Genomic DNA, 23168 nt, shown 5'->3' with positions numbered 1-23168 from the left:
CATAGGACAGAGAGAAATGGAGAGAATAGGGGAAGACAGAGTGGGGAGAGAAAGATAGACACCTGCAGACCTGCTTCACCACTTGTGAGGTGACCTCCCTGTAGGTGGGGATCCGGGGGCTCGAACCTGGATCGTGAAGATATTTATTTTTTAATTCTTTATTTATTTATTGAATAGACACAACCAGAAATTGAGAGGGAAGAGGATGATAGAGAGGGAGATACACAGAGAGATACCTGCAGCCCTGTTTCTCTACTTGCGAAGCCTTCCCCCTGCAGGTAGGGATGGGGGACTTGAACCTGGGTCCTTGAGCACTGTAACATGTATGCTCAACCAGGTACACCACCACCGGGCCTCTCAATGTGGTTTTAATGTGCATTTCTCTCATGCTGAGTGAAACTGAGCATTCTGTATGTTTCAGTGCCCCCCATTTTATTTTTTTCTAATCATTTCTTTCTGTGAATCCTTGGTGGATGTCTTTGTCCATTTGTTGATAGGTGTTGTTGTGCGCGGGCCGCGGACAAGAGAGAGGGGGTCGGGAGCGAAGAGGAAACACAAATCTTTATTTGCGCTGGCACCTCAGAGTTGGGTGCTAGAGAAGCAGGTTGGGCCACGTGGAGGTAGCGAAAATGGCCGCCTCAGGCAGTAACCTTTCCTGCGTCTGAACACCGGAGTGAAGCGCTGGCAAGAGAGCGAGGTGCGGAAGAAGAAGGGCTTTTATAGGAGTAGCTTTTGCGAGAATGGAAAGGGGGAGGAGTAACCACAGCACTCCAGGATAGGATAATAGCTCTGGTGAGAATGGGAAGGGGGAGGAGTAACCAAAGCACTCCAAATATCGCAGGGATATAGACAATGCCCTGAGGGCACAACATGGCTGAACAGGCACTCCGAGAATGTCCCAACTCTCACGGGAACTAGCAGTAGCCTGAGGGGACAACATGGCAGATGTGACTGCATGGGCACAATTTCCCAGCAGATAGGTTTTAAAATCTGAAACATATTAGGCAGAAAGCACTTTGAATACTATTTACATAAACTGAAGGCAAACCACCACCACCCCCCAATCCCTGTGGGTGGGCTTGAAGCTGGGTCCTTATACATTGTAACATTTGCACTCAACCAGGTGCACCACCACCCAAGCCCCATTCTTTCATTTGTTCCATGGGATTTTTTTGTTTGTTTGTTTACCGGAGCATTGATTCCCCTCTGGTTTATGGTGGTGCAGGGGATCGAACCTGAGACTTCACAGCCTCATGCATAACCATTATGTTATCTATCCCTGCCCTCCACAGGAATTTTTGTGATCTTCTGTTTTCTGGACACACTGGTCCAGGTGCTGGAGACATGTATGTCCTGAGTGAGATGGGTCTTTGAATAAAGTCTTTCAGAAAAATAATAATTAAAAAAAAACCAAAAAAAATTAATAAAGTCTTCCTTGGAGTTCACTTTTTTGTGGTAGTGGGAGGTCTAGAAAGAGATGAGGGTCCATTTTGTCTCTCTTGTTCATTATTTGTCTCCTTAGCACCCGTGCAGTGTCAAAACCTATTTTTTAAATTCAAGACTGAAGGGATAAATGACCGAAGGTAGGTAGGTAGGACCCATTGCTCGAGGGTGTATCAGCTATTCTGAGAGGGTGTATCAGCTATTCTGAAGAGTCGGGACTCTCTCCTGAGCATAGAAACCACAGGATCAGACTGGCATATAAAAAACTCAGGCTGATGTCAGCGTGGAGGGTCTACAGAAGGGCAGAAGCAAGGAGGCTGTTTCAGAGCGTGGAGACAGATGCTGGGGGCTTGAGTGGGAGAAGGTCAAGGGGAGGGAGGGGAGCTGGGCAGATACAGAATCTGAATTGATTTCACCTGCCGCTGGAGGGGTGTGAAACCACTACTGAGGTTTCACAAGGCATGAGATTGAAGAGGGGTGGATGGCTGAGGTGGGAGAGGAGGATTGGCCTGTTTATCACCGTGGATGGAGGTGGTGGGACAATGCACTGAATTTCTTTGCACGTCTTGGAGGCTGGGCAGAGACCTGGCCAGGATGCCTGCCATGGTAGGCGTTTGTGAGCTAAATAGTGCCAGATGCAGAAAGAGCTTGTGTTAGGGCCACAACTGGCCAGTAATGCAGTTTTCACTCTCAGGGGTGGGGATCCATGATTGGGTGTGCTCAGTGCTATGTCCACTGCTGATTCTAATATGCATGTTCTCAGACAGTAGAAGCATCCATGTCTGCACCTTCATGCCCAAGAAGATACCTCAATAATAAAAAGCAGACTGGGGGCTGGGCGGTAGTGCAGCGGGTTAAGCGCACATAACGCAAAGTGCAAGGACTGGCGTAAAAATCCCAGTTCAAGCCCCCGGCTCCCTACCTAGAGGGGGGTCGCTTCACAGGCGGTGAAGCAGGTCTGCAGGTGTCTATCTTTCTCTCCCCCTCTGTCTTCCCCTCCTCTCTCCATTTCTCTCTGTCCTAGCCAACAACAACAGCTATAAGAACAATAACAACAACAACAACCACAACAAGGGCAACAACAAGGACAACAAAATGGGAAAAATACCCTCTGGGAGCACTGGATTCCAAGTGCTGGCACCGAGCCCCAGCGATAACACTGGAGGCAAATAAATAACCAAATAAAATAAGAAGCAGACTGCAGCCAGTACAGACACTGTGTCTAGCGGAGCTCATGACAGGAAATCCACCATTAAGTAAGGTTGGTGGCCTGGGGGCTAGGGTCCCCACAGGGTAGTGAAGTGGGCTGCATGGAGATAGAAAGAAGCCAGTCCAGAGGGAGCCCCAGATTCCTTCCCATAAAGACAGACAGCCTGTGAGTGAACAAACAGTTCGACACAGCCCTGGTCCAGAAGTCCATACTACAAGGTGGGAGCCGTCACCCCACCCAGGCTTCCTTAGACAGCCTGCAGGAGATGGGGAGACGGAAGGTTCCTCAGACAGTCTGGACAGCGCAGTAGCATAGGGCCTGGGGCACCTCTTGGTCAGTGGGCAGGACTTTGCTATGCAGCTGGGGACATGACATATAAATCATATCTCCACCCCCAAGACTGGGACCATATGTCGCCGAAACCTCCATGGCTGATGTTCATTTTCAATGACCCACATGTGGGCAGGATGCCACAGGGTCCCCAAGAAGGTTCATCACCCTCAGGAAAGGATTCGTAGTCAGACAGGAGAGCTTCCTGGGGCTGGTTCTGCCTGGGGGCGCGTAGAGCGTGAGGGAGGGCGTGCTCCGTTAGGAAGGCAGAGAGGCACTCCCTCAAACAGGGCTGCTCTCTGCAGAGTAGGGGCTCTTAACAGTTTGTGCAAGGAGAGGCGGCAGAGGAAGAGCCGGGCGCAGCCCCAGGTGGGCGGGGATGGACAAGGGGCATGCAGGGGCGTGCAGGGAGGGAGCAGGTGGAGGGGTACAGGGGTGCAGGCACGAGCCCGTCACTGAGGCGGAAGGATGCAGAGGGTGGGGGTGACCGCCTGGGGAAGGTTAGGGGCTGTGGGTCTGGCGGTGTGGTCCCGAGCTGGAGAAACTGGGGAAGAGTCTGCGGTGCCACCGCTCCCCCAAGTGGAGGCGGGGAGAGCCACGAAGCGTAGTGGGCGGGGCAAAAGGCAAATAAGGAGCAGAGAGCGAGCCCGCGGCGCGTAGGTGGGCGGGACACAGGCACGTTGGGTATGGAGTGGGCGTGGCCGCGGGCTCTGGGAGGGAGTGACAGGCGGGACTGGAGCGCGGGGGGCGGGGAGAGGGCGTGGCCGGAGCACGCTGGGCGGGGCCAGGGCGGGGCCAGGGCGGTGCTCTCGGCGGCTCTAGGGCCGGCGGTCTGCGCGCCGGCTCTCGGGAGGTTGATAAAGCGGCGGCGGCGTTTGACGTCAGTGGGGAGTTAATTTTAAATCGGCACAAGATGGCGGAGGGGGCCGAGGCCGCGCGGAGGCAGCAGCCGCACCAGGGGCTGCGGCGCCGGCGGCGGCCCAGCGACCCGGGTGCAGAGGCCAACCACGTCTCGTCCACGACCTCGCTGGGTAAGCGGCGGGCCCGGGCGAGCGGCGGGCGGGCGGGCGCGGGTCGTCGTCCTCCGAGTCCGGGAGCCCCAGCCACCGCGGCCGCCGTGTCCAGCCTGGCCTGCCCCGCGCCCTGCGGCCTGGAAGGCGGTCAGCCAGCGCCGCGGGCCGGGGGCTCGGGGTCCGCCGCGGGGCCGGTGCCCGGTCGACCGGCTGCCCGCGCGGCCCGCCGCGTCCGCCGCGACCTCGGGGGGCAGCCTGGGGCCGGCGCGGCCTGGGGCGCCCGGGGCGGGGCCCGGCTCCCGGTTCCGACCGGCGGTTCCGACTCCCGGGCTCGGCCTTTGGGTGGAGACGGAGGGAGGGTCGCTTGGGTGGCGCGCGGTCCCCAGGGGCGCGGGGGGCGCATGGCTCCCGGGACCGTCATCGGGGCGAGCCTGGACCCCCTCGTCGGAGACCCCCAAGATGTTCTTCCGCGCCTCCTCGGACCCTCCTTCCTGGAGATGCCCGAGCCCCCTTCCTGGAGCCCCCCCGGACCCCCGGAGCTCCCCGGGGCCTCATGCCAGGGGTGTGCGCGCGTCCCGGGGTCCCTGGGCTCCTCCGCGCCCCGCCCGGGGTGTCAGGCCAGCTCGCGCTGCCGGGAGCCCCGCGCCCCGGGGTGGCTGATGGGGGGCGCCCTCGGTCTGCGCCCCCCGGCGCCGCGTGCTGCGGCGGCCCGAAGGTTGCGTCCCTCGCACCCTGACACCCCTATTTTTAGGACTTTAGCATTTGATCTCCTGGGCTGGTGTGACTCGAACGCCTGACACCCTGATCGAGCGTTTTGATGGCCCGAGAGGCACCGAGTTTTTCCAGAGGCTTCTTATTTAAGAGCTGCAAGCGCGGGGCGGACGGGCCTGGCCTGGGCGGGAGTGTCCTGCGCACCGGGAAAGGGCCAGGTGCCGACCCTCACGACTGACTGGAGCGGGAGAGGTGCCTTGAGACACACAGACCTCTTCGGGGGAAGACCGGGGCCAGGTGTGGTGCCGATATTGCTGGTTTGCGGAGGAAAGCGCTGGTTTTGTGACCGCCCGCCACCCCGGGCTCTCGACTGTTTGCTGGGGATTAGAAAGAGACTTCGCCTTGGTGTGAGTCCTCTCTGGAATGCTGTTGCATCGACTGACTGACCTCTGTGGACCCTCGAGGGTTGCATGCCTGCAGATTTTCGTTCTTCCTTTTTTTTTTTACATTAAAGTTCTTACTGTATTAAAGGTAGTGGGTGTAGATGCACTTCAGGGTTTAATGGACCTGACTTACTGGAAGTGTGACTTGACTTCCTTGCTCTAGGGCTCTGGCCCTGGAGTACGAGGCAGCTCTGGAGACCTTGGAGGAGCCGGCCGGCCACTTTGCTTGCTCTCTGCCACCGTTTCCCTTGCAGTTAGCTTTCTCCACTGACTGCCCCAGCGTCCCTCCTAATTAGCTCTGAGTCATCCACTACTACATTAAACACCAAATAAACTTGTTACACTCGTTCTGTCTGTCTCTGTGGAAGATAAAAAGCAAGGAGGCTGTAGGCACTCTGCTTTGGGAAAGGGCCCAGGAGCTGAGCTGCTGTGACTGGGGGGGCCCACTCTGGTCCTGCTTGGTGTCTGCCAGAGAAGTGCCCTGCTCTTTGCAGGAATGTGAGATTTTTAGGTGATTTCTCACTTTATGACTTCATCAGTTGATGTTAATAAAGTGTCTGGGAATCCTTCGTTTGGGAAACAGGTTACATGAGCTACATAACTTGTAATGGATGTACGTGCATCCACTTCGGGATTGGTTTTGACTTGGCAGCTGCACTTGAACTTGATAAAGGATAAAGTCTTTGGGTATTCATAGGCGAGTGACTTTTCCAGGTTTTTCTCAAACAGATACTTTTTCCATTTATCTGGTAGGAAGCAGCTGCTAAGTAGACCTGGAAAACTGTTGCCTAGTTTGATGCTGGGTTTTGAAAATCTATTTTTCTTTTTCTTTTCTAAGTTGGGAGACTTAGTAGCAGATGCTTTAAAAAATTTTGTTTATGCTCAGTTGCAAAACCTATTTGACACACACATTTGTAAGCAAAGCCGTTTGGCAGGCTCTCCAAGGTCAGAGCCAAAGTGTGAGGGATGGGTGAAGTGAAGTGTTTTTTTGTAAGGAGGTGGTTTCCACGGGTGCTGGGAAATGGCTTTCTTTCCTTTCTTACAGCATAATGACATGCACATTGTGTTGTCAGAGTCCAGATGTGTTATTTACTCTCCTAGGGGCATCATTTGACTTTAGGTGGAGCGTGTGGAACAGAGGAGCCTTCCTGGCTGGGGGGGGGGGGGGGGGGTTGGCTTGGTGGGGGAGCACACAAGCCCCCTGCTGGCATGAGGTGTGAGGTTTGGTCCCTCGTACCACATCTCTGGAGCAGTGTTGTCTCTCTCTTTTTCTCTCTTTTCTTTCTTTTTCCTTTTTTCAAATTTTATTTATTATTATTATTATTATTATTTTTAATAGAGCACTGCTCAGCTCTGGCTTTTGGTGGTGCATGAGAATGAACCTGGGACTTTGGAGCCTCAGGCTCAGTGAGAGTCTGTTTGCATAACCATTAATGCTATTTGCCCCCACCCTTCTGTCTCTCACTAAATAAATGAGTCTAAAAAAGAATATTGAAGTTGAGAAATTAACTGAGCTTGGTCCCACAGTGCTCCCTTGTAAGTTTCTTCCTGTCCTTTCCCTTGTCCTAAGTTTTTTTCTGTCCTTTCCTTGTCCTCACCTAGTGGGTTGAGGGTTTCTTTCTAGTTAGAAAAGTACCAGGAAAAAAAAAAAAAGGCCACCAATCTGGAAACACTAATTACGTGCTATTTGATGGGGTTCTTTCAAGTGTCTTTAAACCCTCTTGTGGGGGGCTGGGCCATGGGTCACCCATTGGAGCACACACATTGCCATGTGCAAGGACCCAGGTCAGAGCCTCTGCTCCCCACCTACAGGGGGACACTTCAGGAGTAGTGAAGCAGGTCTGCAGGTGTCTCTTTCCCCTCCCTATCTTCTCCCCTTTTAATCACTGTCCTATCAAATAAAATAGAAACTAAACAGCAGCAGAACTTATTGGTGAAGGAATCAAGTTATGCCTCTGGAGGGACTGACCTGTATGCCTCCCCAGCCAGAGACCCTTCAGAGATGTCTCCCCAGATTTGAGCAGGTAGGGACTTGCTTTCTTAAACCCAGTTACTGCTTAGGTGAAACTCTGGGTGAGTGGAGTCTGAAATCATGCTTATGAGAAGTTGGGACATTTAGAAAGTAGGGGTTGGACAAGTCACTGAGTGGAATGTGGACTTCTGAAGTAGAAAGGAAAGGTGGGTATTTCAGAGGAGTAGAAAGAAAAATGGAGGCAAAGAGTTGCTTCTTGTGCACACAGAAGAAGCATGGCGTGCCCACAAGTGCACAGCCAGGATGCCATCTTCACAGATGCCTTTCAGGTTAGTGCTCACTCTCCTCAGTGCCTTCCAGGAGCGAGTGGCTGTAAGGCAGTTGGCTCAGTGGGCAGGTGATGTCTGGTAGAAACAAGTCCAAGCCATGCAGACTAGTTGGTAGATGGTGTTTCCCCAAGGAAAATGCCCACCTTCCTGTGGTGTTCAGTTTTCTGGCCAGTCCGGGTGGGGTCTGGGGACTTCTTAGCTCAGCAGCCAGCTTCATACGCGTTTCTCAGAGACTTTGTATTTCTCTCATTTGGCATCGGGATAACCCCTAACCCATCATTTGCTGGTGAAGTATGATATTTATCTTGAGACAGATGCTTGTCTAGGTTCTGTAATATATTTCATTTTTCTGTTTTGGAAGATGCTTGTTCAGAGAGAAAAAGAAGCAGCAAGAGAGGGAGGAGGAAGAAAAGGAGGAGGAACAGAAAAGGGCTGAAGGGCTTTGCTGGGGCCCTGAGACTGGACGCCCCTCACGAGGAGGCCACGTGGAAGCAGAGGTGACAGAGGACAGACAGGCCGTTGTAAGTGGTGAAGTTGTCTAGTTGTCTGCCAGGTGGATTAATGACTTGTGAGGTGCCAGTTTGTCCACATGTGCTGCTATGTGTGTCTGTTTGTGATCAGAACAGAAACTATTCTGACCCCCTCCCCCCCAGCTCCAGGAAAGGTTTAGTTTGGGGAAGGGGGCTTTTTCCTGCTGATAGTGCATTCATGGCTGGGGTGACGGTGAAGGTGATGAGTGCTCAGACATTCCATCGTGTACTTACTGCTGTCTTATCTTTTGTTTCCTAGATGAGGCTTTGAAGAATGTGCACAGCTCACTGTTACACACAGGAGTGTCTCCCAAGTTATTGACCGGGAGCCACACTGGTTGTGAATCCCACAGAAAGCTTTATCCCGCTCACATATCATTCAGTGTAATTATGGGTGGCGATTAAGACCATACATTAAGTAGAGACCAACTTGTGAACGTTGTATACTTCACATGACCTTCAGAACATATTTAGAGCCGACACTTGGGGTTTGATACTAGCTCTGCAGTAGCATTTTGCAGCCCCTCTTGGTGGTTGATGGCAGCCCTATAGATTTTACAGGTCTGAATGATTATTAATTAGTAAAGAGACTTCCCTTGAGGCACTTTTGTATTTATTTTCCCCCCCAGTGTTTAGAAACGTTAAGTATGTCTTCTAGTATCTTCTTTAAAAAAAAAAAAACTTCAAAAAATATTTATTTTCCCTTTTGTTGCCCTTGTTGTTTTGTATCGTTGTAGTTATTATTGTTGTTACTGATGCCGTCGTTGTTAGATAGGACAGAGAGTGCGCTATTGCCCGACTACCTTCTAGTATCTTCTTATGAAATGTTTCAAGCAAACAGCAAAGTGAGAAGGCTTTTAAGAGAGTGTACCCCACCTCAGCACGCAGAATCCACCGCTGACTCTGTGCTGTGCTTGCCTTCATGTCCGGTAGTCCACGTGCACCCTGCTATGAGTGAGCGAATACCAGGCCCAGGCTGTACCCACACCCTACTCCCCCCCCCTTACTCCCCCCCATCTGCGGGTGACTTTAGAAACTTGAAAACCTACTAGAGAAGCTCTGTTGGGCGGGGATGGGCAGCCTTTTTATGTTTGAAGCATGGATTCATCTTAAAGGTCCGAGTAAGTTTGCTTAGAAAGGGGGACTTGGTTTTAGTGTTGTTGAAGAAAAGTCTTGACAGGAAAACTCATCCTTGCTAGACTTTTTTTTTTAAATATTTATTTATTCCCTTTTGTTGCCCTTGTTGTTTTATTGTTGTTGTAGTTATTGATGTCATCATTGTTGGATAGGACAGAGAGAAATGGAGAGAGGAAGGGAAGACAGAGAGGGGGAGAGAAAAACAGACACCTGCAGAACTGCTTCACTATCTGTGAAGCGACTCCCCTGCAGATGGGGATCCCGGGGCTTGAACCGGGAGGGATCCTTATGCCGGTCCTTGTGCTTTGCGTCACCTGCGTTTAACCTGCTGCACTACCGCCTGATTCCCTCTAGACTTTTTTTTTTTTTTGCCTCCAGGGTTATTGCTGGAGCTCAGTGCCTACACCATGAATCCACTGCTCCTGGAGGCTATTTTTTTTCCTTTTTGTTGTCCTTTTTGTTTATTGTTGTGGTTATTATTGTTATTGATGTTATTGTTGGATAGGACAGAAAAATGGAGAGGGGAGGGGAAGACAGAGGGGAAGAGAAAGATAAGACACCTGCAGATCTGCTTCACCGCTTGTGAAGCGACGCCCCCTGCAGGTGAGGAGTTGGGGACTCGAACCGGGATCCTTTGCACCATGTGCACTTAACCAGCTGCACTACCACCCGACCTCTCCCCCCCCCCCCGTTAGATTTTTTTTGAAGCCAGTTGTTGTATCTCAGAAATTGCTGCTTTTTTCATCAGCACTTTGGTTCTTAAGTCAGTGAGACCGCCGATGGGCTGTGGAGTCTTGTTCAGACTTGAGAGGATTCACACTGGAGAAAACGGTAGTGTGTCTGTCTGGGTGTTGCTTCTCAGAAGCTTCTGAAGTGGGCTGATGTTCTCAGCAAAGGGGAGCAGGGGAGCTATGCCTGTTGTCTCCTGAGAGACTCTGTGCCCCCCTCCCCCCAGGAGCAGGGTGCGGGCACAGCTGTTAGCCTAAAGTGAATGGCATGGCCGTTACATGTCCTGCCTGGGTCTAACCAGCTGCCATGCTGAGCTCCTGTAGAAAGACTTGTCAGTGTCACTGTAGAGACTTTGGGAAATACAACTAAAGCGACTGGTGGTAGCATCACTACTGGCACAGTAGCATCTTTTAGTATGTGCCCTTTTTTGAATACACAATCGGATCTCACTAGAATTTCCTTACCCATTTTCACATTATTTCCCCCTATGTGGTTAAGAGATCGTAACTTTTTAAAGGAGCATAACGTTTTTTTTGAATGACTTTTTACAAGAGACTGGCATCTCCTGAGGATTGAAGCAGGATTTCAACCTGGGACCTCTGGGACTTCAGGCATGCTGGTCTGTATTGCTACCATTGTATTATCCCCAACCCACAGCATAAATTTTTATTTATCAGTTGGATAGAGTCAGAAATTGAGAGGGGGGGAGTCGGGCAGTAGTGCAGCGGGTTAAGAGCAGGTGGTGCAAAGCGTAAGGACCGGCCTAAGGATCCCGGTTCGAGCCCCGGCTCCCCACCTGCAGGGGAGTCGCTTCACAAGCAGTGAAGCAGGTCTGCAGGTGTCTGTCTTCCTCTCCCCCTCTCTGTCTTCCCGCCTCTCTCCATTTCTCTCTGTCCTATCCAACAACGATGACATCAATAATAACTACAACTATAAAACAACAAGGGTAACAAAAGGGAATAAATAAAAAAAATAAGTAAAAAAGAAATTGAGAGGGAAGGTAGAAGTAGAGAAACACCTATGACACTGCTTTACGGCTCCTGAAGCTTCCCCCCACAGATGGGGACTGGGGCCTTGAACCTGGGTCCTTGCACATTGTAACTTGTGTGCTTAACTGAGTGTGCCACTGCCTGGGCCTGACTGGAGTATTTTTGTTTTTGTTGTTTAATTTCTCATCTGGGCAGGCTCTCAGCGATGTTGTGTTTCCTGTCTCTAGTGCCAGCCCGCCCCTTCTGCTCCTGCGCTTACAAGTGTGGTAGGAACTCCCAGGTCAGAGCTAGTTGGTGCTCAGTCCTGCACTGCTGGGCTTGGGCTGCCTTGGCCACACAGCTGTACCTGAGACACTTGAGATGAGGGCGTAGGTCTTAAGAGCGGCAAAGATACTACTTGCATAAGAAAGCTGGGACCCCATCTCTCCAGAAGCTGGGGAGGCGTGGCTTCTGCCCTGGGTCTTACTAGCTGCCTTGCTGAGGTCTTGTAGAAAGGGCTTGTCAGAGGCCGGTAGTGGAAACCTACAGAGAAAGCAAATGACAGTTCTGAGCTGTCATCTCGGGGCCATCGGTTGGGCTCTCTGAGCGGAGTCACCCCTGAGCTGGTGGCTTCACAAGTGGAAGAAAGTTACTTAGTGTCATGAGGAAGGTGTCCTGGGAGTGCTGGGGCGCAGGCCTTGGAGTGGGCCTTAGCAGAATGTGATTAAGGTAGCAGCAACAGGGAGAAGCTGTGATGTATGCTGGGAAGCTTTTTATAGGGTAGTTCAAATACTAGCCCCTGCTCTCTAAGACCTTTTCTGAAGGGATGCTTTCAAAGTATTTTAAGCAGTCAACGAAGTGAAGGACCAGCTGGTGTTAAGAGTGTGTTTAAGGGAGTCGGGCGGTAGCCCCCAGCTTACCACCTGTAGGGGAGTTGCTTCACTGGCGTTAAAGCAGGTCTGTAGGTGTCTATCTTTCTCTCCCCCTTACTGTCTTCCCCTCTCTCCATTTCTCTCTGTCCTATCCAACAACAATGATATCAATAACAACAACAATAACGACAAGGGCAACAAAAGGGAAGATAAATAAATAAATATTTTTGAAAAAAAAAAGTGTGTTTATTGAAACCTGAATGTGGACTACTGTGGGATGTGCTGTTCTGTGGTCAGCTAGACTGAAGCACTCCTTCAAGCGACAGGATAATCCTGGGAACACTGTTTGACTAGGCCAGGGCGTGACTGTAACACTGGAAATGTGTTTCTGTCCCTTTTTGGAGCATGTTTCCTTATCCACCACAAGGAGTGGCACTTAATCTGAGAGTGTTGTGAGAAGCTCTGACGGCCTTATCCTTTTGTTTTCCAATTTTGTCACATTTGTTCTTGCTGGAGAGATGCTTATTTGTCTGTTTTGGGGCACTATTTCCCATCCCCAACCCCTTTTTCTCTCTACTTCTTTCTTAGGAATTTAGCCATATAGTGCCAAGTTTTGGGTTTGAGTATATACTCTTAAAAAACAAACTTTTGTTCTTGGAGACATCTGAGGTGTGGAGTTGGGGCAGAAGTGGGACTCTGGGTGTCTGTCTCCATGGTGTGAGCAGGTGCTTCTGTGGTGGGGTGTAGGAACTGGGTGTTGAGTTTTGCCTGTGCATTTTAAGGGCTCCTCTGCTATCTGGTTATTCCCAAATTCAGTAGCTTTTCTGTGGACTCAAAGCTTCTGACTGCTCACAGAGTTCATTTTTTGGGTCAGAGAGGGAGTGATTCTCTCTGGTCTTGAGGGATTTCTGATTCCTGTTACAAAGCCTAGAGTCACTGCACTCAAAACACTTGCAGCTGGTGAGCTAACACTGCCACTTTCTGAAGGCTCCCCAGGGAAGAGAATGTCCCCTGTAAAGACTGGACAGACTCCATGTCATCGGTTAGGATGCTGGGCTCATGCAGGCCCTGCCAGCGCTCAGGCCCTCCAGGTGAATATTCCCTCCTGGGATCCCCTTCTGGCAGGTCGTTGCGTGGTTTCTGGCTCCCAGCAACCTTGTCTCTGATTTCCCTGCTTTCACACTCTCCTGAGCCTCTTCCTCGCTTAGAGTTGTCTCTGCAGTGCATTTTAACCTTGCTCCCCCTGACATTTTCCTGGGTCCTGGTGGGGCAGCTCTGAGCCCTGGGAATGGTGAAGGCTCCTCGGATCTGTTTGCTAGGTATGGCGATGCAGCCTGCTCCAGCCAGGCTGCTCTTATGGGTCAGCCCGCTCAGATGTCCCGGGAGAGCACTTTCTGGGTACTGGCCCTTTGACTTGAGAGCAAAGGTTGCTGGTAGTAAACTGTACTCTGGTCCCCAGCACACCACAGTACAGCATAGCACAGCACAGCACAGCACAGCACAGCACAGCACAGCACAGCACAGCACAGCACAGCACAGCACAGCACAGCACAGGCTCCTCAGTCACTCACTGCTCACAGCACCTTCTACAGGTGGGCCGAGCTGTTGGGGAGTTAACTGATGTGAAACCATGAACTGACATTTACTTCATGTGTGTGTGCGCGCGTGCCTGCATTGTCTAAGATGGGCACATTGAATTTTATTGCATCTTACATTTTGAAAGTCTGCAATTTAAAACTTGCTATTGTAGAAAACTTTAGAAGAAGAACATTTGTTTTCCCAATACAGGGCGCTCTGTAAATGATTTGATGACTATACATGATTACACTTTGATGAGGACACTTCCTGAAAGTGGCAATAGGAAGAATAGCTCTCTGCCAAGATTGGGTATGCAGATGAGGATCCCCCCCCAAGTTGCACTTCCTGTGAGGTTCTCGCCCCTCCCCCCCCCCCAGTTGTCTGACTATGGAATGCTGGAGGACTTAGCTCTGAGTTTATCCGGCAAGACAAGAAGACTCCTTGGCACAGCGGGGACACATCAGCCTGACAGTGGTGGAGGCCTCGGTGTGCATCCGCACTGGAAATGATGGAGTGTGTGTCCTTGCCACTTGACTGCTCTGAAGCTGGGCCCTGCTTCAGTGGTTTAGAGTATGGAGTGGACATTCAGTGTCCACGGGTGCAGTCGGCACTCTCAGAGGCACGGCACCCAAGCCCGGGGTGTGTGTGTGTGTGTGTGTGTGTCCCTCCTTGTCTGCCACCTCTCCTCTCTGCCTTTCTCAGGCTGGCAGCCCCACCTCCATTTACCTTGTGCACTTTTCTCCACAACACCCCAAGCAGCCTGTGTCCCCCATCTGTTGTCCATCGCTTTTACTTTATTTTTCTTACACTTGATAGGATGGATAGAAATTAAGAGGGGAGGCAAAAATAGGAAGAAAGAGAGACACTACGCAGCACTGCCTCACCACTTGAGACGCTTCACACCTGCAGATGGCGAGCGGGGCCTTGAATCCGGGTCTTACATGTGCTCTACCAGGTGTGCCATCAGCTGGCTTCCTCCACTGCTCCATCTTTGGGAGGTAGTGGATTCTTGTGGGCAGGATTTTAAAACCAGTTGTGCTGGCTGCTGGGTCTGCAACACAGATGCAGGCGAGCTCAGTGCATATTACACACACACACCCCGGGCTTGGGTGCCGTGCCTCTGAGAGTGCCGACTGCACCCGTGGATGGGGGAGTGAGGGTGGTGCCCCATTTCTAGTCCTTTTACCCCCTGCCTCAGAATGAGCCAGGTGTTGTGAGGTGTCTGTTACTTATGTAGATGCCTAGCCCATGTCTCCCCAGCTGAGTCAGCTCTGGAGTTGTGAGGGCCCAGTGCCTGTGTCCAGGTAGACCCATGCTGGGACTCGCTGTTTGACCGTGTGACTGAGACTGGCTCAGTGGTCGGTGTAGCTCAGGCTCCATGCAGAGACACAGGCAGCAGCCAGCCTGCAGTGAACAGTTTCTTCCAGTTTCATTTGTGAAGGAAGAGTTGTGTCCGTCTCTAGTTTTGATTCCTTACGTTATTTCTTTTAACACCAAGAAATCCGATGTAATCTGGAACTTTTATCTCAAACCCGAGATGCTTGCCAGTTCATCTTTCCCAAACCAAACCCATTTAGCCCACACATAATCAGTACTTGTCATTTTGCACTCATGAGAGTAGAGGAGGCATTCTAGATTTATTTTGAGAGATGGATGTTACTCAGAAAGTGGACTGGACCTCCTTCCTAGGCCTTTGCCACTGGCGAGTGCTGCTTGCTCTACCTTGTGTGTTTAAAGCTGTGCTTCTGGGCAGGGCTTGAAGGAAATGAGGCGTGTGTGACAATGACTCCACTATGTCTTGTGTACTTTGAAAACGTAATTTTTGGTCTCCCCTTGGCACCCTCCTGTGCCTTGTGTCTAGCTCTGCTCATAAAACCTTCATTAGCCTTACTAATGTTTAAACTAATTACACTTTTTTTCTTTTTTAAAACAATGTTCTAGTTCTAGCATGAACATTTCAAAGATGTGCGGCGAGGAGGAGAACATAAGGAACCTCTGAACACACATCTCCCTTGTTGAGGGATCGTCAGCATGGAATGGCCAAGCTGCTGATCTGCTCTTCCGCTGCCAGCATCCTGCCAGACTATTTTCAGGCAAATATCAGACTGTCCTTATGTTTTGTCTTTCAAAGATTACAGATTTTGAAGACATAGCCACAGCCCCATGCTCACTTAGTAAAAGAACCCCAGCAGTCCCATACCCAAAGCTCGCTCTTTCCCTGGCCCAGTTTTCCTCGTACAAACACACTTGTCAGCAAGCCTCTGCAGCCCCTTCTTGTCACTTCTTTTTTTGCACTGTACCTACCTGTCTGTCCAGGTCTGTCTGTCCAGCGCAATTCCCACAGCCTGCAATTTCCTGACTCCATTTCTTGGCATGATTGAATTGGTCACCTAGAGGCTCTCCCTGCAAATACATCCTGAGAGGATGATTCAGGCATGTCAGCCTGGGAGCCACTGGAGGCTGCACTGTCTTCTTAAACCTCTCACACCATCTTTTCAGTTAAGACTGACTCCTTTGATAACTCAGTTGTTCAGTTGTTAAGTATTTTGAAGACTGTAGGTAGTGTCTCTAAGAAAATTGTCATTGGTTCAGAGTTTGTGCGATTATTGACATTAATTAGCCCTTCAGTCAGTGGATATACTGGTGGTCACTCTGCTTCCTTTTCTTATGTTTCTTTGTCCATTTCTCCATCCCTCCCTTCTGTCAGTCTTCCTTCCTTCCTTCCTTCCTTCCTTCCTTCCTTCCTTCCTTCCTTCCTTCCTTCCCTCTCTCCTTTCCTCCCTCTCTCCCTCCCTCCCCCATTATCTTTATTTACTGGACAGACACAGCGAGAAATCGAAAGGGAAGGAGGTGATAGGAAGAGAGACAGAGAGATATCTGCAACACTTTTACCACTTGCAGCAAAGCTTTCCCTCTGCAGGTGGGGACTGGGAACTCGAACCCTGGCCCTTGTGCCTGGCAGTATGTGCACTCAACCAGGTGTGCCACCACCCAGCCCCTCGTCCTTTTCTTTAGTGCTTTGCTGATTAGGATAATTTGGCCTTGGAAGAATGTCATTTGTACACTCTTAGTTTGTATATTTTAGTAAATGTTGTACTTTATTATTTTTTACTTTGTATTTTATTCATGTTTTTGAATAGAGAGAAATTGAGAGGCAAGGGGGAGATGGGAAAGGAGAGAGCACTGTATCATCTCCAGTGAAGCTTCCCCAGCAGAGGGGGCCAGGGGGCTTGAACCTGGGTCTTTGTGCACCGTAGCATGTACACTCTACCAGGTGCTCCGCCACGTGGCCCCCATACTTTATTTCTGTTATGAATTTTAAACTTTTTAAAGTTTTCTTTATGTTTTTATTGGGAGGTTAATGGTTGACTGTATAGTTGTTGACACATGGGTACAATTTCTGATCTCACTGGCGTCTGCAAAAACACTCTCAACTCCAGCTTAGCTCCTTTCCACCATCGTGCACCAGGACCCCAGAACCTCTCCCCTCAACCTTTACCTCGTCTAAAACTAGGTGGTAACTTTCTTGAGATCAAGAAAGTTTCAGAATTTGAAGAGAGTTTACAAACAGCAGGATGTGTATTTGCACAGTTGCAGGGTTTTAGCAGGATGACTGAGCTCAGCTGATTAGCCAGTCATCTGCATTCCGTTTGGCCACCGCGCTCATGGTGTTACAGGTCTGGGTTTTGAATCTTCTGTGGGAATCTTAATTACGAGAAAGGCCAGGAGACAGGAAAGGGGACGTTAGTTATTGGAAGTTAGTCCATTTCAGTTTGAGGCTTTGCCTGTTTATACTTGGTGGGATAGCCAGGGGCCTTGCCAGCTCTGCTGTCAGTCAGCCCAGCCTTCCACCCCCCCACTCATGTGAAACAACCACACAGTTTCTGTGGCAGAACAGAGTCACTCAATTAAAAGATGTATTCCTGGATAGGAGGGAGGGACACACACACACACACACACACACACACACACACACACACACACCCCTGACGGACAGCTCAGCACACACACACACACACACACACACACACACACACACACACACACACACACACACACACACACCCACCCCTGACGGACAGCTCAGCCTATTAGAGCTCAGAGCTTGCATTCCTGTGGCCACAGGTTCAGTCCCCAGCACCACCCAATGCCAGAGCTGAGCTGCGCTCTGGTTGGTGCCCATCTCTCTCTGTCTCTCTCTCTCTTTCTCTCTCAATAAGTACATCTTTAAGAAAGCATGGAAGCTGCATTCCTGACGGGGGTTCGATAAAAAGTAAGACATATATAAGCAAATACTGACCACCCACACACCACACACGTTTGTGACTGGCTTTCAGCATTGTCTCCCATCCAAGTACTAACCAGGCCCGACCCTGCTTAGCTTCCGAGATCAGACAAGATCGGGCGTGTTCAGGGTGGTTTGTCTGTAGACCAGGGATGTCATCTGCTGTATGCCAGGTATGCAAGGGCCTCTGATACGGAAGCAGCAGTCACATTTTTCAAATTTCAAATCTCTGCAAAATAGCTTTAAAGCATTTAGTAACTTGCTACTGTAGAACTGAAGAGACAATGGGGGTGTACCTCTACTGTTATTGTAATTCTGGCTAGAAAATGACTGTACAGTGCATGAGAGGAAACATGTCCTATATGGAATTTGCATATTCAAGCAGCACAGATAGTGTGACGGAACAGCTGAGTCTGAAATTCGAATTCATCTCTACTTGGCAGCCTGAAGTAGTTTTGTTGCAGCCTGAACCAGGCACCTCAAGCCTGCAAGTCTGGCGCTCTCCCAGCTGACCTCCTTCCTCGCCTCTGGCCGGGATGTTTTGGTGAGTCCTCATTTTAGGTCTCCTCAGCTTTCAGTTGGCAAGTCTCCTTTGATAGCCAGTCCTATAATAACATCAGTTCCTTGTGATGATTTGTAGTTGTCTGTCCGTCTTAATACTAGGAAGGTACTTCCAGAAGTCAGTGGTGGTGTGTTTGGTTGCAGATAAGCAAAAATATGCAGAGACCCAGGTTCAAGTCCCTGGTCCCCACTTGCAGGGGCAAAGTTTCACAAGTGGTGAAGCAGTGCTGCAGGTGTCTTTCTCTCTCCCTATCTTCCCCATCCCTCTTACTTTCTGTCTCTAATAAATAAATAAAATTATTTAAAAAATATATAGGATGCTTCCTATATGCTCACAGACAGCTCCTATATATCCTGTTTTCCAGATTCCCATAGTTGGGTCCAAATTCAAACTTGTAACTGAAAACACTAACAACTTGTAATTAGGAATTATTATTATTATTTATTATTATTAATTTATTTTTTCCTCCTCCAGGGTTATTGCTGGGCTCGGTGCCTGCACCATGAATCCACCGCTCCTGGAGGCCATTTTTCCCCCCTTTTGTTGTCCTTGTTATAGCTTTGTTGTGGTTATTATTATTGCCCTTGTTGACGCAATTCGTTGTTGGATAGGACAGAGAGAAATGGAGAGAGGAGGGGAAGACAGAGAAGGGGAGAGAAAGACACCTGCAGAACTGCTTCACCGCCTGTGAAGCGACTCCCCTGCAGGTGGGGAGTCGGGGGCTCGAACCGGGATCCTTACGCCGGTCCCTGCGCTTTGCGCCACATGCGCTTAACCCGCTGCGCTACCGCCCGACCCCTTTTATTATTATTTTTAACTGGAGCCCTGCCTTATGGTGGTGAGGGGAAGGGGGGCGGATTGAACCTTGAACTTTGAAGCCTCAGGCATGAGTATCTCTTTGCATAACCATTATGCTATGTCCTCTGCCCATTAGGATGACTCTTTAATCAAGCGATAGTGGGTAACTATTTTATTTTATTTTATTTTTTATCTGTATAGGAGCTACCTTTTTAACACAAAGTTAGGTAGGTTTGTGGCTCTTAATTGGGCTGATGTTTCTTTACTTTTCATGTAATTGTTCATCCAGTTGCTATAAAGTTCGCCATCTTGTGATGTATTTTCTACTTGTTCATTTTCTTTTGGAGAAACAATGTTTTCTAGTGTTTTATTTTGATTCGTTACTGACTTTTGTTTATTTTGGTAAAACGCTATGCTGTTTTTAAGTCTTTCCTCTAATCTGCCAAAAGTGTTTTGCTGCTTTACATTTCAAAATCCTAATCTTAAAATTATCATTTCTCTTCTCCTTACAACTGCTCTCTCAGTTCCTAAAGGTCTTTTACATGCTTTATAAACTAGTGCAGTTTAGTGCTTTTATTCTAAAGATTAGTTCTCCTTTAAGGAGAGCCAGCATTCTTTTTTTCTCTTTTTCTAACTGCACTGCTCTGGATTGATTAGGATCTCTGTGGCCTGAGGCATAAGTCTGACTGCCGAGGGTGTTGTCTCCCCACCAGTCCTTTATTTCTGTGTCCACTTCCTTCTTGAGAATTCAGAGCTCTAGGAAGGAAGGGAGGGGAAGGGACTATTTCCATCTAGTCTTTGAGCTCTAGCACCTCTTGTGTACAGCTCTTTTCCTTGGCTCTGCATCTTGCTTCCTTTGGAAAAGATAGTTTTCCCTCATTGTAGGAGTTTGAGTTGACACTTTTTTTTTAAAGAGCTTTGAAGATAACATCTCATCACCATCTAGCTTTCATTGCTTCTGATGAAAGCAATCCTGTGGAAAGCTTCACCCCCTCTTCTTTAATTTCCTTCCTTTCCTTCCTTTTTTTTTTTTTTTTTTTTTAGCGGACTGATGAGACTTTATTTGCTGAGTTTTCTTTGATCTGTTGTCTCTGTCATCAAATTCAGGATATTTGACTGCTGAATCTTCTGGTGTTTCACCTCCATTTTCCCTCTGGGACTTTTCATGCTAGATGGAGCTCACCCAAGGTTTATTTAGCTTTTGTTTATATTCACTTTGTTTTTCAGATTAGAGGATTTTGGTCAGTCTTCAAGTTGACTTGACCCACTGTTGTGCTATCTCTAATCTATTAAATTTATCTCATGACTATCTCTTTATTATTGTGGTTTTCATTTCTAGAATTTTCATTTGTCCTTTGAGTAGTTCTTCTTGGCCGATACTCCTAAGACCTTATTTTAAGCCCTCAGTATGCTTTCTTAAAATGTTTATTTATATATTCCCTTTTGGTTGCCCTTGTTTTTTTTATCGTTGTAGTTGTTGTCGGATAGGACAGAAAGAAATGGAGAGAGGAGGGGAGGACAGAGAGGAGGAAAGAAAGATAGACACCTGCAGACCTGCTTCACCACTTGTGAAGTGACTCCTGCAGGTGGGGAGCCGGGGGCTTGAACCAGGATCCTTATGCCGGTCCTTGCACTTCGCGCCACCTGCACTTAACCCGTTGCTACCGCCGGACTCCCAGCCATCAGTGTGTTTGCAGTGTCTTACTGAGAACCTGTCTGACCTGTGGGCAGGGTTTTCTTTCTGCCTCTGGGCCACATCTTCCTTTTCCTTTGTGCTTCCACTCATGTCTGGTCTTAAAATTTATAGTTGATAATGTGCATTGTAGGAACTTTGGATTCTCTTCTTTGGTTTTTACTGTGGTAAGCATTTCAGTTACTGGTTGACCTTGGCCTTTCGCAGGCTTGGCTTTCCACTCTGGCAGTGTGGATTTCTGGAAGGAAAATGTAGCAGACACTCCTGGCTAGAGCTGCCAGCTGTCTCCCCTACAGACCTTCCCAGATCTCTGTGTTTGGCTTCTTGTGGGTGGCTTTTCAGCAGGGCTCCTTCCTCTGGAATGTGGTTCCCCCATTCACACAGGACCTTTGGGTGTCTCAGCATTGACCCTTCCATGGTGGCCAGGCCAAAATGCCAACATACCCCGTGCTGTTTGACTTCCCCTGTCTCTGTCCTCTGTCCTCCCTGAAGTGGCTGCTCTCGGAAGCCTGGCACAGTGTCCTGGTCCCCTGCAGCTCTGAAGTGAGTGTCCTTGGCCTAGGGCTCTGGTCTCCACCTGCGCAGAGCTCTCTGTGTTCACTGTTCTAGCAGGTCTTGTCAGCATTGTGGGAGGGACCCCTCCTCCGTCACCCCACTTTTGTGTGTATAATTTCCCCCCAAGTGTCCCTGTGCTTGCAGAAGCAAAGTAGAACTGGGGATGCTTTGTATCACTGTGTAATAGGTCTGTTGTGCATTTACTCAATACTTAAAAAAGTATTTTTATTTATTTACTATTGTTTTTGTAATTTTATTTTTAATTATTTTTTAATTATTTTAAAAAATTTATTATTGGATAGACACAGCTAGAAATGAGAGGGGAGAGGGAGAGAGAGACAGAGAGATGCCTGCAGCCCTCCTTCCTCACTCGTGAAGCTTTCCCCCTATCGGTGAGGGCCAGGGGCTTGAACCTGCATCTTTGCACACTGTAATCTGAGTGCTTAACCAAGTGTGCCACTGCCTGGCTCTGATACATTTTTTTTTTTTAAAGTGGCCTTCATTTCATCAGTAGGTGTATATTGAAGCTGCGTAGTTTGTCAGCAATCAGCTGCTGTTTGGCCACTTTCCAGCTTTGAGACTCATCATGCCAATCATTCCATGCCAGTCAGTGACACTGATAAATACACCTGTAACTTTCAGGCGGCATCTTTGTTTACTTTGTGCAATGCTTGCAGAACACTCCGAGAAGGAGGTTTGCCATGGTAGAATCTCCTCAAGTCTTTTTAAAAACATGTGTTGTGATATACTTTTGAATACCCTAGATATTGCCATTTGGTTAAGATATAAATAGAATATAAGTGTTGAGTTCCAGGTACCAGATACCCAAATATTACTTTTTTATTTTGAGTAGCTAATTTTGCAAATGAATTCAGGATACTTTCTATAAAGTTTTGTTTTAAATTCTCATTTGGAATAAAACAGACTGACTTTGGAAGGTGTTTTTTAATATTTTTATTTATTTTAGTATTGGATAGAGACAGAAAAAAATTGAGAGGGAAGGGGAAGATGGGAAAGAGACAGAGAGGCACCTTGCAGCTCTGCTTCACCACTCGTGAAGCTTTACCCCTTCAGGTGGGGACCAGGGGCTTGAACCTGGGACTTTGTGTATTATAATGTTACACTTAACCAGGTGCACCACCACCTGGCCTCTAAAAGTGGTTTTCTTACTACCCTTTAGCTTTGGTTACAGTCCAGATCAGCTTTCACCATAGCAACGTTTCACCCCTACTTGCCACCTTTCTGCACCTTGACTTTATAATTAAACTTGAAGTTCACTGACAGGTCTAGGCCAGTCCTGAGGTACAAATTTTGCTATTGGAAGTTGAGTCTGGCAGATCGGAGATGAAGGATGATTAAACAGCAATCAGAAATACCTTTTCTTCCCCAGAAAGCTTCATAATCATTTATTTTAGGAGAGACTGTGGACTTCAAAGACTTATTTATTTTAGGAGAGACAGATGGGAGAGAGAGACTGAGACCAGAGCACTGCTCTGGCCTTTGCAAACTGGCCACAAACTGAACCGGGGGCCTTGGGCCTGGAACCTTTCTTTCCTTTTGTTCCATATTTTATTTATTATTGAATAGAGACAGAGAGAAATTGAGAGGGGAGGGGGAACCAGGGAGAGAGACACCTGTAGCCCTGCTTCACTACTTGCGAAGCTTTCCCCCTGCAGTTTCAAGCCTGGGTCCTTATGCATAATGTGAATTTAACCAGGTGCCCTGGTTTAACTAGGGCACTGCCTGGTCCCAAAATTCTTCTTTTTCTTTCTTTCTTTTATTTTTATTTTCTTTATTTTAACAAGAGCATTGATCAGCTCTGGTTTATGATGGTGCTGGGGATTGAACCAGGGACTTTGCAGCCTCGGGTATGAGTGTCTTTGCAGCCTCGGGTATGAGTGTCTTTGCATAACCATTACGCTGTCCACTCCTGCCCATTTTTTCTAGGGAATTTTTAGGGTCACAGCAAAACTGAGTGGGAAGAGCAGAGTTCCCCCCCCCCCACATCAA

General features: G+C 48.8%; 1 protein-coding gene and 1 long non-coding RNA gene across 4 annotated transcripts in view; both read left to right on the top strand.

Annotated features, from left to right (window-relative positions):
* The first annotated feature begins 3818 nt into the window (after window positions 1-3818).
* Window positions 3819-23168, top strand: part of ATL2 (atlastin GTPase 2) — a 56508-nt gene continuing 37158 nt past the window's right edge. The window contains exon 1 of one of the 3 annotated variants that reach the window (XM_016187231.2): window positions 3819-4014. In XM_016187231.2, the coding sequence (XP_016042717.1) occupies window positions 3897-4014 (118 nt within the window). In that variant the 5' untranslated portion in view covers window positions 3819-3896. The remainder of the gene's footprint in view (window positions 4015-23168) is intronic. The other 2 variants (XM_060186877.1, XM_007520994.3) reach the window with 2 other exon arrangements.
* LOC132537458 (uncharacterized) lies at window positions 6134-8645 on the top strand. Its single transcript, XR_009548892.1, has 2 exons — window positions 6134-7972; window positions 8241-8645. It is a non-coding gene; the product is annotated as an uncharacterized LOC132537458 (long non-coding RNA).

The sequence above is a fragment of the Erinaceus europaeus genome, chromosome 3, assembly GCF_950295315.1.
Source record: "Erinaceus europaeus chromosome 3, mEriEur2.1, whole genome shotgun sequence".
In the NCBI taxonomy this organism is placed as follows: domain Eukaryota; kingdom Metazoa; phylum Chordata; class Mammalia; order Eulipotyphla; family Erinaceidae; genus Erinaceus; species Erinaceus europaeus.
Note: the sequence above shows the minus strand (reverse complement) of the source record. Positions and strands in the feature narration are given on the sequence as shown.